At 38.7% G+C, this 16,859-nt stretch overlaps 1 protein-coding gene across 10 annotated transcripts in view; it reads left to right on the top strand.

Annotated features, from left to right (window-relative positions):
- Nucleotides 1-16,799, top strand: part of pdxdc1 (pyridoxal-dependent decarboxylase domain containing 1) — a 127,451-nt gene extending 110,652 nt beyond the window's left edge. For 8 of the 10 annotated variants that reach the window (XM_079646595.1, XM_079646592.1, XM_079646591.1 and 5 more), the window contains 3 exons: nucleotides 2,548-2,644; nucleotides 4,959-5,057; nucleotides 12,391-16,799. In XM_079646595.1, coding sequence (XP_079502721.1) covers nucleotides 2,548-2,644; nucleotides 4,959-5,057; nucleotides 12,391-12,710 — 516 coding nt within the window. In that variant the 3' untranslated portion in view covers nucleotides 12,711-16,799. Of the gene's footprint in view, nucleotides 1-2,547; nucleotides 2,645-4,958; nucleotides 5,058-12,390 lie in introns of those variants that run through there. The other 2 variants (XR_013802022.1, XR_013802023.1) reach the window with 1 other exon arrangement.
- Nucleotides 16,800-16,859: the final 60 nt, after the last annotated feature.

Raw genomic sequence — 16,859 nt, 5'->3', positions numbered from 1 at the left:
CATCAGGCTGGCAGCTGTATGGGCATTGCACTATGGTAGTTGTTATTTGCACATTGTTAATCATAGGCAATGCATCCTTAAATTGTTTAACTGTGAGGTGTTATACAATTGTACTGTAGCCTACTCTGGAGAGTTTTTTAAGGTAAAAAAGGTAAAAAAATAAATAGCATGATGGGATGCGCAGTACTAGTAGAGAGAACCAAATATGTAAAGCACTTTTTTGTTAATTTATGATTTGCTGCAAATAAGGAATAAAACAAAACTCCTCTGTCGTACCATATTGAAGTATTATTTTGAATGGCATTGTATCGCCCCGAATCGCATAATGTTGAATCAAATCGTATCGAACTGTATCGCAACAGGGGTGAATCGTATCGTATCGCATCACCTGGTGTTTCAAATGTATCGTTAATTTATCGTATCGTGGCAACGTATCGAGATGCGCATCGCATCGGCCTCAGTGATGGAGATGCACATCCCTACTGCATGCCAAAGCACCCACCTTTTTTACCATGTGTGAGTATGGGAAATTCCCCTTCGATTCTATCTAACGGTCAAAAGGAGATGTCAATAACCAAAATCCAGTGATGCAAATTAGTCGCTTTTCGGCGCCTCCCGCTTTTTTAACGCTGATTGATGAATGGGTGAGTTGTTTAATTCGTGGAGAACTGAAGAGTTTTCGTTTGGGGGGGGGGGGGGGGGGTTACTTCTCACTTCAAAAAAGAAGAAGAAGAAATCTAGACCGCAAAATAATTAAACAAGCGAGTGCCTATTTTTCCTGGCCAAGGACAGGTTCCTGGAACATAACACGTGGTTATGTCTCGTCTGAAAGGAGTGTAGACTAGAGTGCCGACGGAGAGCACCGGAACGCCGCTCCAGCTCTTCAAATATTGCAATACCCATAAGGAGCTGTACACATGCCGCAGTGTTTGCGTGACTGTGTATTTAGTTGTAAGCACAGCGGCGATCTGTTGTTATTAGCATCTGGTTAGCTAGCTATGCTAACGAATTTAAAGAGCTTTTCTACAACCAGGTGGAAGAGAGCTCTCTCCCGAGAGGCTCAAATAACCTCAGCTCAGTGAGGTTAAGGCACACCTTGATATGATCATTATAGTTATTAATGAGACATTAGAGACTAAATGAAAAACCGGTATAAAATACTATATGACAGTAACAAAAAAGTTGGGAGTGATTTGTAAAATATCCCAAAAGAAAAATCTGCTTACAGTTCTGTTTCATAAGGGTGTTGAGAGATGTATCCATAGATCTCTTCATTTTGCTCTCAAAGTGCACCAGATTGATGCTTTTGACTTCAATATTTAAAAATAAATATCTTCCTTGGGGAGCATGCCACCCGGACCCCCCTAGAAAAGGCTAGGTCCCACCCATTTAAATCATGTTCACATGGATAGGATACTAAATATATTTGCACACATCTTGTGTCCACATCTTTCTGTTTTGGTGGTCATGCCACACCGTGCACGTGCATGCATGCGCGAGTCATGGTAAAATATCTGGATTAAGAGGTTGCTTTTTCTTTGCACAACATGAAAGAAAGGCGAAATGAATGGGCTGTGATTTTAGTTTTTTTAAGCAGAGGTTGAGTTCAATAATTTGTACGGCCCTCGGAGGATGTTGTAAAAATTGAAAGGAAAAAGGTTCTCCTCCCCTGCTTTAAATGATAATAAAAACCCTTGATTTATAACGTAACATCTCTGTCTCCTATTAATTTGAAGCATTATAGCACAGGCCTTTGTCAGATGGCATATTACGCTATTTTTTTTCTGCTTCAAATAGTTCTCTCTTTTTTCACCATAACTGTGTCTGCATCACTGAAAATCAACCAATGGGTTCCAGAGAAACAGTAAAAACGCCCATTTCCACCCAAATCACCTCAGAGGTGGAGTTTTTTTTGCTAAACCTCTCTAAAAAGGTCAAATGTCACTTGTTTTGCATCAATCTTGATACAGGGTACTTATTATATGTTGTACTTTGGATTCCTAAAGCTTTTAGTCTACCTTACCATCATCCAAGGTTAGTTTTCACTATAAGTAAAAAAGAATCTTTGGACGGACACTATAATTTAATTTTCTTTACTATGTTCAATCTGAATTTACTTTAAAATAAAAACATGAATATTGATTCTGACTTTTCTACATCCAACTCACAGGTTTATCATTGCTTTGAGAAAAAAGATTATTAATTTACCCCTTTTAGAAGGGAAGATATGGTCATTTTTCTGGGAATTAAATCTTCGAGCCTGAGGCCTGAAAAACAGGCTAGGAGTTAAACTGGTTAAGGGTTTTTGTGTTAATGTAAGAGTCAAATTTGACCGGGAAATCCAAGTAAGGTGGGAGAAACAAATACAACAGGAGGGTTAAATGACAAAGATGTTCTCCACTCCTTAAATGAATAAGGATTCATACTTGGATAATAAAGAATTAGATCTGGGGTAAGAAAGGATTGCCTTCTTTGCCCTTTAATTGATTGTGTGTGTGTGTGAGTGTGAACATGTAAGGATACACATTTTTGTCTGTTTGTGTGCAGGGGGCTTTGAGACAGCTGCCTCTGGTGGGCTCCGTGTTAAACTGGTTCTCTCCATCCAAGAGTTCCATAAAGGGCCGCACCTTCAACCTGGCTGCAGGTACAGTGGGACTTATATTTATTATATGATCACAATGACGAGTGATGACACTGTCATATCAATCAAGGGATAAAGTGTTAACTCAATGTCTCGTGAATATTATTGTAGTTTTTCAAACTTCGACCCACACAGCGGTTTCATTGTATTTTTGGAAGTCGCCCACATTTATGAGTGGAGAGTTGTAAATCATGCATGTCTAAAATGAATATATACCTATGTTAAATGTGCCACATTTTTGACATACGTACTCAATAAACATGAATATTAATTGTCCTTTTAATTGATGTGTGTTGCTATATACGGGGCTACCATAGCACTTCATCTCTTGTAAAAGACAAGTATATACAGCGGGTGAAATAAGTATTGAGCATGTCACAATTTTTCTCAGTAAACATATTTCTAAAGGTGCCATTGACATTACATTTTCACCAGATATCGGTAACAACCCATGCAATCCACACATGCAAAGAAACCAAAACAAATACATTCAGAAATTAAGTTATGTGTAATAAAATGGAATGACACAGGGAAAAAGTATTGAACATGCTCACTGAAATGTATTGAATCATTAGTACAAAAGCCTTTGTTGTAATGACAGATTCAAGATGCCTCCTGTATGGAGGAACTCGTCTCATGTATTGCTCAGGTGGGATTTTGGCCCAATCTTCCACACACACAGTCTTCAAATCTTGAAGGTTCCATGGGCCTTTTCTATTAACTCCGATCTTTAGTTCTTTCCATAGATTTTCTATTGGATTCAAGTCAGGTGATTGGCTGGGCCGTTCTAGCAGCTTTACTTTCTTTCTCTGATACCAATTGAGAGTTTCCTTGTCTGTGTGTTTGGCATCATCGTCTTGCTGAAATGTCCACACTCGTTTCCCCTTCCTCATCCTGGGAGATGGCAGCAGATTTTTATCAATAATGTCTCTGTACATTTTTCCATTCATCCGTCCTTCAATGATAAGAAGTTTGCCAGTGCCCTATGCTGAAAAACAGACCCGCACCACGATGTTCCCTCCTCCAAACTTCTCCATTGGTATGGTGTTTTTGGCGTGATGTGCAGTGGCATTTGACCTCCAAACATGGTGTGTTTTATGGCATCCAAAAGGCGCGTTCACACCGCAGTACTTTTCCCACTTTAGTTCCGATATAGTTCCGAAATGTTGCGTTCACACCAAAAAAATCCGGAACTAAAATGAGTTCATGAGAACCTTTTTACCCCATTTTTCGTCCTTTCGTGGAAGAAAAAGGTTCCTATTTCTGATTGGCTGTGCGGATTGCAAACCGGGAGACCCAGCAGCTTCTACTGAAGCCAGTCCCCAACTCCGGGGACTTCCGGCCAGGGACTTCGAGTGGCAGTATACATAGATATATATAGTGTTTATATATATATATATATATATATATATATATATATATATATATATAGAGCTTCAACATGCCTTCTCTTCATCAATGCAGTCTTGTGTGGTGAGCGTGCATACAGGCCATGGTGGTGAGTGCATTACTTATTGTTCTCTTTGAAACAATTGTACCTGCTAACTCCAGGGCTCGGAAGCTCTCCGCAAGTGCTCCTTGGCTCTTAGACATCTCTTTTGATAATTATTTTCAATCCTCTGTCAGAAATCTTGTGAAGAGCACCTGGTCGTGGATGGTTTATGGTGAAACGATGTTCTGTTCAATTCCGGATTATGGCCCCAACACTGCTCTCTGGAACATTCAGAAGTTCAGAAATCCTTCTGTAACCAATGCCATCAGTGTGCTTTGTAACTATAAGGTTGCGAAGGTCTTGAGAGCGCATTTTGCTTTTACCCACCATGAGAGGTTTCTTGTGTGACTCCTTGATAATGAGACTTCTTTTTGTAGGCCATCAGTTGGGACTGAACCAGCTGATATTAATTTGCCTCTTCAAGGGACAGGATTGCTTTCTGATTACTGCTAGATTTCAGCTGGTGTCTTCGCTTTTGTCATGTGTTCAATACTTTTTCCCTGTGTCATTCCATTTTATTACACATAACTTCATTTCTGAACTTATTTGTTTTTTTTAACATATGTAACATTAAGCTGTCTGTGGCTCTTTCCTGCTGTAACGATGCAAATTTCCCCTCTGTGGGACTAATAAAGGTATTCTGATTCTGATTTTGGTTTCCTTGAATTGCATGGGCTGTTACCGGCATCTGGTGATAATGTCATGTCAATAGCAGCTTTAGAAATACATTTACTGAGAAAAATGGTGACGTTTTCAATACTTATACCCGCTGTAAAAGTTTGAGTATTGGTGGGTAACATGAAAGTAAATGGTGTGTGTCTGTAGGTTCCCTGGACTCCACAGAGGGGACTTACTCAAGCAAGGCTCAGGCGGGCAGGCAGTCCCAGCAGGAGACCCCCACCTCCTCCTCAAAGAAACATCCAGGTAGGACTGTCTTTCAGAGAGACTGAGCTCTGTCTGCACACATTTTAAACTACGGTCTGCCAGTTAAGAAAGAGACTATATGCTCTTGTTTTATGTCAAAGGTCATGAAGCAAAATATGTTTAACATTACCGTACTGAAGTGGCTTCACAAGGACAGTGGCACGGAGAAATTAATCTCTGCCAAAATATGATAGTAGCTGGTGAGGCTAACGGCTAACATGCAAGCTCTGTCAGGTGAAAAACAGTAACTCTGAGGGCTTTCTTATTTTCTCTGTACTGGGAGGGTTTCTTCCTCCTGACGTGTTATTTTCTGGAACTATATATCAATTAATTCAATTAACAGTTATTAGAGTGGGGAAAAGCTCCCTCAGCTTGTTAAGTGTCGATTAACAAACAAGTTAACTGTCAATATGGAAGTTTATTAGCGCAGTCACTCCCAGAAAAATTAGTTTTCATCGTTCTCAAGATAAATGTGTACATGAACTCCTCTCATGGCTGTCTGCAAACCATTACTCCTCTTCTGTGGAGCAATCTATACTCAACAAAGCTTATAAGCTATAATTGTTATATCCATAGATATATATAAACACTAGATGACTCACCCGCGCTGCTGGCCAATGGAGACCGATGTTGCCACATGGCCGCCATCTAGCTCTCTCATTCATAACATTATTGTTTACTATTTAAATAACCATAGCTTGCTAAATTTTCTACCAATTTTCAAAAGTTTTTTTTTTTTATAAACATCAAAGATGTAGTTATGATACTGCAAACCTTGTGTTCTTTTTAAAACCATTGATGCTATGTTAAACTCTCCTTTATCCACTTGTATTGAAGCTTCAACTGAGGTGTATGAAAAATTCCTCTGCTATTTTATAGACAAGATCTCCACTATTAGAGCCAGTATCTCACCAACCTCTTTTGACCCCTCCATTGACTTCACATGCACTGCTGCCTTCCAGCAGTTTGGACCTGTGTCGTTGTCATCTCTTAGTGACATTGTTGCTAAATTAAAGCCCTCATCTTGTCCCACAGACCCAGTCCCTCCTTGACTTTTTAAAGACATATGGGACACTATTGGATCTAATGTCCATACAATTATAAATAGCAACCTAGAGTCCGGTTCTGTGCCAGTTTATTTTAAACAAGCGGTTGTTGCACCCCTGACAAAAAAAACAAATATGGACACTTCTGTCTTCTCAAATTACAGACCCATCTCGAAGCTTCCTTTTATTTCAAAAATATTGGAGAAAACCGTACTCTTACAGCTGCAGTCTTTTTTACATGCACACAATATTTTCGATATTTTTCAATCTGGTTTTAAAGCGCTTCACAGTAGTGAGTCTGCCCTTCTAAGAGTGTTCAATGACCTCCTGGTCACTACAGACTCTGGTGACTCTGCCATCCTTATGCTCTTAGACCTCACAGCTGCCTTCGATACGATTGACCACTCCATCCTTATCTCTCGTCTAGAGCACTGTGTGGGTATCAGGGGCACTGCCTTAGAGTGGTTCAGGTCCTATCTGTCCCAGAGATCTTTCTCTGTTAGACTTGGTGAATTGCATCTTCTTCTGCCCCCCTATGCTGTGGAGTTCCCCAATGTTCTATTTTGGGGCCCATTTTATTTTCCTTATATCTTCTCCCCCTTGGAGTAATTTTTAGAAAACATGGCGTTTCCTACCACCTTATGCGGACGACTCCGAAATATACCTTCCCCTAAAAAGGCAAAACACCAGCTCTCTGATGCCCCTGCTTGACTGTCTAAATGACATACAGGCCTGGATGGCGCTAAACTTTTTAAATATAAATGAGAGCAAAACGGAGGTCATTGTATTTGGACCAAATCGTGATGTCCCTTCCATTGACCTGGGTTCCCAGCAACCGTATGCAAAACCCATGGTCACAAATCTGGGCGTCAAAATTGACATATGCTTTTAAATTGGATAAACAGATCAACCCAGTGGTTAAGTCCAGTTTTTATCACTTGAGGCTCCTGTCCAAAATTAAACCAGTTTTATCCTTTTTAGACTTTGAGCGTGTAATTCATGCCTTTGTTTCTACGTGTCTAGATTACTGTAATGCACTTTATGCCGGCCTAAACAAGACCTCGCTGGCACGCCTGCAGCAGGTACAAAACGCTGCGGCTCGAGCATGAACACATCACACCAATTCTGGCTTCCCTCCACTGGCTTCCTGTCCATTTTAGAGTTAATTTAAAGATTTTATTGTTTGTTTTTAAATCGCTTAATGGGCTGGCCCCTCAGTACATCTCAGACCTTCTACAGGTGTACACCCCCTCAAGGGCTTTGAGGTCAGCTGATCAGCTGCTGCTGGTAGTCCCAAAAACTAGGAAAAAGACCAGGGGAGACCGAGCCTTCTCAGCAGTAGCCCCCAGGCTCTGGAACGACCTGCCCTCCCATGTCAAATTGTCGCCCACCCTTCAAACATTTAAGTCCCGCCTGAAGACCCACCTCTTTTCCCTGGCTTTCGAGTCAGTTTGAGCTATGTTTTATCGATTCATATGCTTTTATTTGTCTGTCCATAGCCCTTATGTGCCTTTTTATCTATTCTTATGTATGCCTTTTTATCTATTCTTATGTGTGCCTTTTATCTATTATTGTAATATTATATCTTATTATAATGTTATGTCTGTGAAGCACTTCGTTAAAACCCTCTGTTTTAATATGTGCTATATAAATAAAGTGGATTGGATTGGATTGGATTGCATACTTATAATCATGGACTTTCATATGAAAATAACATTAAGCAGATAAAGCAATAGCTATACACACATACAAGGTATTTATATTAAATATGTAATATATATATATATATATTTATTTTATTATATTGTTAATATTTAAAATAAATTAGAAAATTAAAATATATTTATATTTTATATATAAAAATCGGTCTCATGTTACCGCTCTGTAAGCTAAGAGTTGTTAATTTAGCAATGCCTTAGCTTGAAGAACAGGGACACAACTAATGACAATAGCATATGGTGGTATATTATTTAGATATTCACACCTTTATCAGAGGAACCAAACCAACATAAAATTATCTCAATGAAAGTAGGTCCGGGCCAGTTCTGTCTCATTTATCACAATTATTTTGACATGAGATCTTATCGTCCTAGTTTTGTATTTAGTTTCTAGATTTGTAAACAAATCCAGAACCTTTGAAATACGTTACCACTTCAGAGCACGGTGCATCATAGACCTTCCTGGGTACCACCGAGATAAACGATTTAATATGACAAGCCATAAGATGCTCTAATTTTTTAGTGACATTCCACATGCAAATAAGAAAAGATAAGATGGTACTTTATTTATTAGTTAGTTACAGCAGCATAAGGGACAAGGCAAATTACAATAAATTCGAAAAGAGCAAGGAAAATAAAGAAAGAGGAAAATATACAGTACATGTTGGATTTGACAGGATATTATATATATCTAATATATATATATATATATATATATATATACACATAAATATAAGGCAATATACATGTTGAGTTTGGCAGGATATTATATATACATAAATATAAGGCATATGGAATATTAATGTTAAATATTAAATATTGAACAGATTATATATGTGTAAAATGTACAACGTGGTTATATTCAAGAGAAACTATGGAGCAGAGAGTTCTCTTCCAGCCAGAGGGGATTTATTGTACAGAGTTATTGCAGTCGGCAGGAATGTGTTCCTGTATCGGTCCTTGTGACAGCGGAGCTGCAGCAGTCTGTTGGTGAAGGAGCTCCGTTGACTGTCCAGCTGCAGGTGGAGAGGACATGGGGTTATCCATGATGGACAACAGCCTGTTCAGTGTCCTCCTCTCCACCACAGCTTCAAAGGGGTCCAGCTTGATGCCAATGACAGACCCAGCGTTCCTGATCAGTTTATTGATCCTGCTGGTGTCACCGGCTCTGATGCTGCCCCCCCCCCCAGCAGACCGCAGCAAAGAAGAGTGCACTGGCCACAACAGACTGGTTGTGCTGCACACATGGAAGGAGCTCAGCTTCCTCAGAAAATAGTCTCTTCATCCCCTTCTTGTACCAAGCGTCAGTGTTGATCCTCCAGTTCAGCCAATTGTCTAAGTGCACTTCCAGGTACTTGTAGTCCTCCACAACAGCCACATCCTCTCCCAGAATGCAAAGGGGTAGAGGAGACGTCCTCACCCTCCTGAAATCAATGACCATCTCTCTGGTCTTGGCCACATTCAGAATACTCACAACATTAGGTTGAGGTTCATCTTCCGCTCTTCTTGAAGTGGTTGTGCTTCTTGTTGCTTCCGGCTAAAATAAACATAATTAAAGACATTTTGAGTGTTTAAAATGTTCTGTAATACACAACACATTATTTATTCCTAAACTTGCAGAAAGAAAAACTAAAGTGTGACATTTAATCACATATTTATATATCAATCTTATACACCTTGAATTCTTGTTGGCCAATGATACACATACCCTTTGAAGATGAGCTGGGAAGTTGAATACTGTTGGCACAACACCATCTTTAAGCCGGACAGTCTGCCCCGTCCTGTCAAAGTCCTCACTCCTGAAGTGATCACTGCAGAGCAGTGTCCTGCCACAGGAAACAAAACCGTCCCACTGCCTCCTCCTCACTCCGGTTTTGGGAAACCTTAGAAACATGAGAAAGGTAGCCAGATATATAAATTATTGTCGACATTTTCCGCCCTTCTTTCCTTTAGTATTAAGGTTAAGGACAAAAATCCCCCCGGAAATTATCATATGCTTGGGGTAATTATGTGTGTGTGTGTGTGTGTGTGTGTGTGTGTGTGTGTGTGTGTGTGTGTGTGTGTGTGTGTGTGTGTGTGTGTGTGTGTGTGTGTGTGTGTGTGTGTGTGTGTGTGTGTGTGTGTGTGTGTGTGTGTGTGTGTGTGTGTGTGTGTGTGTGTGTGTGTGTGTGTGTGTGTGTGTGTGTGTGTGTGTGTGTGTGTGTGTGTGTGTGTGTGTGTGTGTGTGTACTTTAAGAATAAGATAACCACACTAAGAGTTATAAAAAAGGTGTCCAAAAGAAACATTGAATAATTGTGTAAAGAAATGGTAGCAACATATTCTAAAGAGGCTGGGTCAACAGCAATCTTGTAATACTATTATCTCACATAGCCCCACTGATCCTGTGTAGCAGGACTTGTAATGTACATACATCCACTAAGTAATTAACGATTATCCTAATTATAGTCATAATATTGTCATATCTTACACGTGAAAGGTGATTCCACGGGTTCTTGTTTCCAGATTAGAGCATCCGTAGGCTGCACAAAAGTCCAGCATAGTCAGGTACTTCTGTAAACACAAGGCCAGCAATTTCCTGTATCATAATGTATCTAAAATGTAAGATATTTTTAACAAGCCAAACCACTTGGAAGAAATCATGTGTAACTTAAGTTGTGTTGAAAAGAAAGAGCAGTTCTGCCTCTCCCACTGGTGTAAAGTTGCTGGGTCAACTTTGTAATACTAAGTCTCACTCACAGCCTCTTGTTATTAGCCAACTAATAAATACAACCACATACACAAAGAAAAGCTGCAATTTCAACATGTCCAAGCATCCTGTATCATAGCAATGCTAATAACGTTTATAATAAACCAAACCGTTTGTAAATCAGTCAAGATTTCAGCGAGTTAAGAGTATTTTTGTGCAGATCACTCACCTTACAACAGCTACCATAGCGCGTACCAGAGTAGCTGTTGACTGTAGCAAGATGGCGGCCGTTGAGCTACGCTGGAAAATCTCCCATGAGCCATCTAGTGTTTATATATATCTATGATTATATCCATGTTGGCTCTCCATTGCTTGAAATGAACGCGAAGCCATTCCTTCAAGTTAATCAATCCAGTTTGCTGTTGGTCAACCTACTCATTTGTGTGTCAAAGTTGAGCTCTGTGACTAATGTGCATTTATTCAGTTACTTTACTTTTATTTGAGATCTATAGAGTTGAAAGGGGGAGACAGAGGAGAGGACATTGACTGAATGTTTGAATGACTCGGGATTCAGAATGGCTTACTAGGCAGCGGTTTAGGCATATAATAATAATAATAATATATTTTATTTATAAGCGCACTTTTCATTTGCGTAAACAAAACTCAAAGTGCTAAAAAATAAAAAAGCGTGAAACAAAAACAACAAAACAATAGAAATATGGGAAAAACTTCTTAGCAAAACCAAGACCAAGACAGGCGAGACCGAATCAAGACCGGAACCAGACTAGTGTGAATGCAACACTACATAATGCACTTACAATAAAATGTGGAAGATACCATAGTCAGTTTGATCGGAAAGATCCACATCATCATAAAAAGAGCCACATACTGTACAAACAGTAAAATATACATTCAACTTCATCATATTAATTCAAAAAGTGATTATTTTCATTTAAAAACAGTAAATTGATAAGATCTTAATATAAAACATCGTAATATAAATTGTAAGGTTATTCAAATGTCTAGAAAAGTTGGACGTAGTCCCAGCTGTCTCTGTGAGGGTCACATGACATAATTTACACACTGCCCAGTGTTTTTTTCTTGAGTGTTTCTTCGCAGTTTACATTTTTGTGGTTTGTGTAGCCAATTGTAATAATTGTTGAATTTCCCGACACGTTCACTTCAAGAGCATTTGAGTATGTTTGAACGGGGGGGAAATATACAGACATTAAGATTCGGAGTCTGATGAGTGTTTGAAAGTAAGTCAGTGAAGTCACGTGATTGGTTGCATTTGAAACATGGCGATTTACTTCTAGTCACATCCCCAGCCACAGCCGTGGTCTTGATGGGTCTTTACACGAAATCTTGATTCCTATAGGTCCGAGACTGAGACAAAACCGAGTAGAAATGCAGTCGATTCCGAGAAAAGACCGGTCTCGAGTATACTACAACACTACTAACTATACATCAATCTTTGAAATAAGTAAAAAGTACAACATTTGTTTCCAAAATGTAGAGTAGAAGTATAAAGTAGTATAAAATAAAAATACTCTGGTAAAGTACAAGTACCTCAAATATGTAATTAGGTACTATACTTGCGTAAATGTACTTAGTAACTTTCAATCTCTGTTGTATATTCTGTGTAGAAACATTTCCCTCCTGAAAAGGAGGAAAGGAACCTAATTTTCAAATTAGGAAGCAATCCTATTATTTCTAAATGTCACATGGTTTTTCTCCTTCCTTGCTTCAGGTTACCTAGGTGATGAAAGAGTTTGCGATTTGAAGTGTGACCCTGACATGAAACTAGTGGACAGCACTGTCTCTCACTGACGGTGACTTCACTCTAGCACTATACTCTTCCTGTCTTTCGATGTCCTCACAGGTCAGAGGTTATTCCGGCGCTCAGGGGGGGGCTCTGACTCCTTCAGTGAAACCAGCTCCATCGGACAAGCTGAGGAGACACAAAGGGAGGGGAGCAGCTCTCCGACCATCCCCCCACCCTCCTCTCCCCCTGAGGAGGACTCACACTCTGCCGCTGATGCTGTGGCGGAGGAAACCCAGGAGCCTGCTGTGGAGGAGCACACACACGTGGAGGAGGAGAAGGAGAAGAAGGAGGAGAAGGAGGAGAAGGAGGAGAGGCAGCCTGAAGGCCAGGAGGCAGAGCAGAGCGGGAGATCGGTGTGTCCTCCAGCCGTCCTCTGAATGCTACCAGCCTAAGAGAGGTGTTCTTATGATGTGAATCCAACTATTCCAGTAGTGTGGGGACGCTGATAGAGCTGTTTGGTCTGTTTGTCAAAGGGGACATCCACCTCTGATCTCTTCCGAGTGCATTCTAGTTTTTAGTCATTCCATATTTTACCTGCTGCAGCATTCTGAGGAATTAGTTTCCTATCATTTTCAGAATGAACTTAGTCTAATTTCCAGCAGTAAGAACCCTGACATGTTGATTACCCCAAAGTTAAATGTACAGTAGGGTCCCCAGCACATAGAAACTGCTGGATGCTAACTTGCATATGTTGGGCAATTTGCATAATTATTACAAGTTGCATTAATTAACATTATTAGGCCTATGCATTATTGAGGATTATTGAGGATACTGAGTTCATTTTCTGAAATGTTCAGGATCAACAATGGCAGTTTTGAGTCCCCTACAACTCTAAAATTGACTCAATGTCATCAAAATCAGCCCACCTGGAGTATAAATATGGCCACTATCTTTACCATTTTTTATCCTGAAAATGGCAGAAATGCATTCAGCATCCTCAATAACTCCCAAAACCACTCCAAAATGGTTCCATATGCCAATTAATGCAACTTGTGCTAATTGTGCAAATTGACCAACATATGCGGGTTAGCATCCGGCAGTTTCTGGGAAACTCTACATTTTTATCATAAAGCTTTGGGGTACTAAACATTCCCGGGTTCACTGTGGACTCTGAGCTCGCAACTAGACTTACTCCCATAAGTGAAAATGAGATGAATCATTAGCTTTCTTTCATACAAAAACATGAATTATTATACCCCTAGTGACTGAGTGAAATTAGCACCCCTGCCTCATCTCTGCGGGCTCTCCCCATTATTCCAGCTGCAAGTTGATGTTTAAGGATGTGAAACAAGAGTACACTAAACAGCAGAGAAGTGTTTAGGGGGATCTTTCCCTTTCAGAGGGCCGTGCTGCCCAGCGGTGAGTTTTACACCCTGATCTCATCAGAGAAGTGGAGCACTGTAAATATTCTACACAAAATCTATATATTTAACCCAGGAAATTACTTACTATAATTATTTATAATCAAGTATAATGATCTATTTAATACAAAGATGACCTGCTGATAGTGGCTGTAGCCTGCTCTCCCGCTTCAAACACTCCCTTCATGTTTGCACTGAAATAAATCTAAATAAGGATAAAGTCACAATGCCATGAACATAACGGTTTAATATCCTGAGGAAAAGTCAGAGTATTACAAAAACAAATATGTGATTGTACGATTTCAAAATGATTTAACATATTAAGAAGGAAATAAAGTACAGGGTTAAGAATGTGATAAAAGGCATATTATGAGACAACATTTGAAAGTGGCAACTTCACAAGAAAAAAAAGTTAGGATTTTATAACAATAAAGACACATTTGTTAGAACGATTTACACAGAGGAGTAATGAAAATACTTTTTATCTTGGTACACTTTAAATGTATTCTCTGAATATTAAGACTTTGTTCCCATGATATAATGACTTCTTTAGTATATAAATTATTTTTGATTTTGTGACTTTTGCTGAATTAATATGAATCAACTGTAATAATCTCAAGGTTGTGCACTAACAGTGGCCCTATAAACTGCTGCCATAGCTTTGTGGATCAAAATCAAATGCCCTTTGAAATTGCACATGCAACCGGGTCGGAGTAATGTTTTTTAATTTATATCTAAATGTATTATTGTTTGTGTCGATTATGGAACCTCAGCAACGTTCTCTCACGGGTTTATTTACTGTAAAGATAATTATTTTTTGCCTAAAACATCATGCCAGACCTGGGTCAAAGTCCTTCTTGTACAGGGTTAGCATTTAAACATTTTCCAGTGCCATATCAAAGGGCAGTTTTTCCAATGAAAGTTGCTCAGTGGTGGATGAAGCCGAAGTGTCCTGACTTTAATTGCAAATGTACCTGGATCATCACTAGCTCTTCCGCTGATCTTCCATTGGGCGCATAGAGCATTTTAAATTGCATAGTTTTGAAACCCCGCCTCCCAGCCTCAAGCCCCGCCTCCAACTGCAACATCCCGGCCACTCTGCTCAGTCTAATGAATTGAGAGGGAAAATAACAATGGATTCGGCTTCTAATGCTTTTTAAACATTAGGGACCTTTGCTTTTCATTGTTCATCGTGGGTAGTAGATTTAGCTCAAAAGAGATATCCGCTGATTTACAGATACCTCTTTCCCAATGTAAGTCAGTTTGAAAAAGTTTGTTTGGGCAGAATGACGTTACAAACCGACACGAAAGTGTAGTACCCCCGTTTGGCAACTTCAAGAATTAGCTTGGTCTAGGGGCCTTAATGTGTCACCAATGGGTTTAGACATGAAAATATGGGGAAATATGCAAAGTGTGTATGACGTCACACTTAACATGATAGCAACTTGTCTGAACCACCAGACTGTTGCCTGATATCTACTTTTGATGCAGCAGGGATATTAAGCATTTTGGGATTTAATAAAGGTGAATGAGCCTTTATGGGTTTTTGCAGAATGGTTTAGAATGTCTCTCATGAAGGTGTCAAAATTGAAAAAACAAATATTTTAAATGTTTACTGTAAAGAGTTGTAAAATGTGGATTGAATACAGGTTTATGAGGGAATTAACACAGTTAGGATAAATATTGCAAAATAATCTATTTCAGCGTAATTGCACTTGTTCTGTAGATAATTGATTTATTACATATTTAATTAACAACATGGTGTAAATGAAGCAGAATGTTGTTGATGATTATTTTTATGTGAATATAATGCAAAGCCAAATCAATACAACTTTTGATTTGATACAGTGAAATGTCCTGAACCGTCCTCTGTCACTGTCTGAGTTATTTGTTTAGCAGAACATTTTATATCTTTACTTTAAAATGCACAAACGCTTTAACATTTTGGATAAAGTCTGTCTCTCAACAGAATACATTCAAAGTTTTCTAGCCCTAACGTGAGGCCACAGCTGTCTGTGGTTCAGTTAGATTTGCCAAATCAGCTCTGCTTATGTTTTTGAATCTTCCTCTGTAATGATGGGAATTGGTCATTCAGTGCAGCTAGCATCTTGGTGGTTCAGTTGATCAGTACATTCTTTAAGTCTATATTTTTACATGAGACATAGATTTCTGGCAGGTGTAGCAATAAATAAATGGTAACAAGATAAACAAAAACAATGCCAAGTATTCAAATCAAAAAGGACATTTATGAAAAAAAATGAAAATTACAATATGGAAATGTTCTATGTCTAAATGCGATTTAAGGCTTTGTAACAGAATTTGAATAATGACAAGAGAAAAGAGCTAATACTTAAGTGTATCTATAAAGAGCATAGAAGGAGAATCCAAATTCATTTGAGTAATCTGTAGAATGTGAAAACGTAAAAACTAAAACTCTTTGTTTGAGGCATGTTGGACTGAAATTAAATCTACACTTGTCACTTTCTTGCAAACTGTAGCCTTGACAACTGCAACAAAATAATAATAAAAAAACAGCAGTCTCACCTGTAACTAATAGGAGAATAAGAGACTTGAATGTCAATGGTTTAGTTTAGGCTCTACTTAATTTGCATTGTGTTTTTTATTTATTTGAAAATACATTAAAAGGATTAATTAATATTATTTGTGACTTGCAAAACAGTATCTGTTCTCACCTCCTTCAATATTATATTATGTTGTGGCAGTAATAATTACTTCATTTAATATTGTCAGAACTGGTAAGTAATTATTTGATCACTGTAATGCCTACCTTCTGAGATTGTTGTAAGCAACACAATGTGTTTCAGTTCATTTAACAGAAATAATCCCAGAGGACTTTTTGTATGGGAAAAGGTGTGTATCATATTTGTGGGGATTGAGGACATTCAACCAATATACTATGTTGACATATTTAGATGTATTCGATTTAGTTTGTATGTATGATTACAAAGCTGTGATACGCCTAATGTGCCCAAAGATAAAATGCATTAATGTGTGAAATGAAAGGAAATAAAAGGGATTGAATTCAGATAATTAACAGTTTTTTATATTTTTGTGTCATTTTTATTAAATCACAAGCTCTGTAAATTGCTGTTTTGGCGTGCTTTTTTGAATACTGATATTATTGTTACACTATTCGTGACCACA

This window comes from Notothenia rossii, assembly GCF_949606895.1.
Source record: "Notothenia rossii genome assembly, chromosome: 8".
NCBI classification, from domain to species: domain Eukaryota; kingdom Metazoa; phylum Chordata; class Actinopteri; order Perciformes; family Nototheniidae; genus Notothenia; species Notothenia rossii.
The sequence above is the reverse complement of the archived record's forward strand: the minus strand, read 5'-3'. Positions and strand labels throughout refer to the sequence as shown.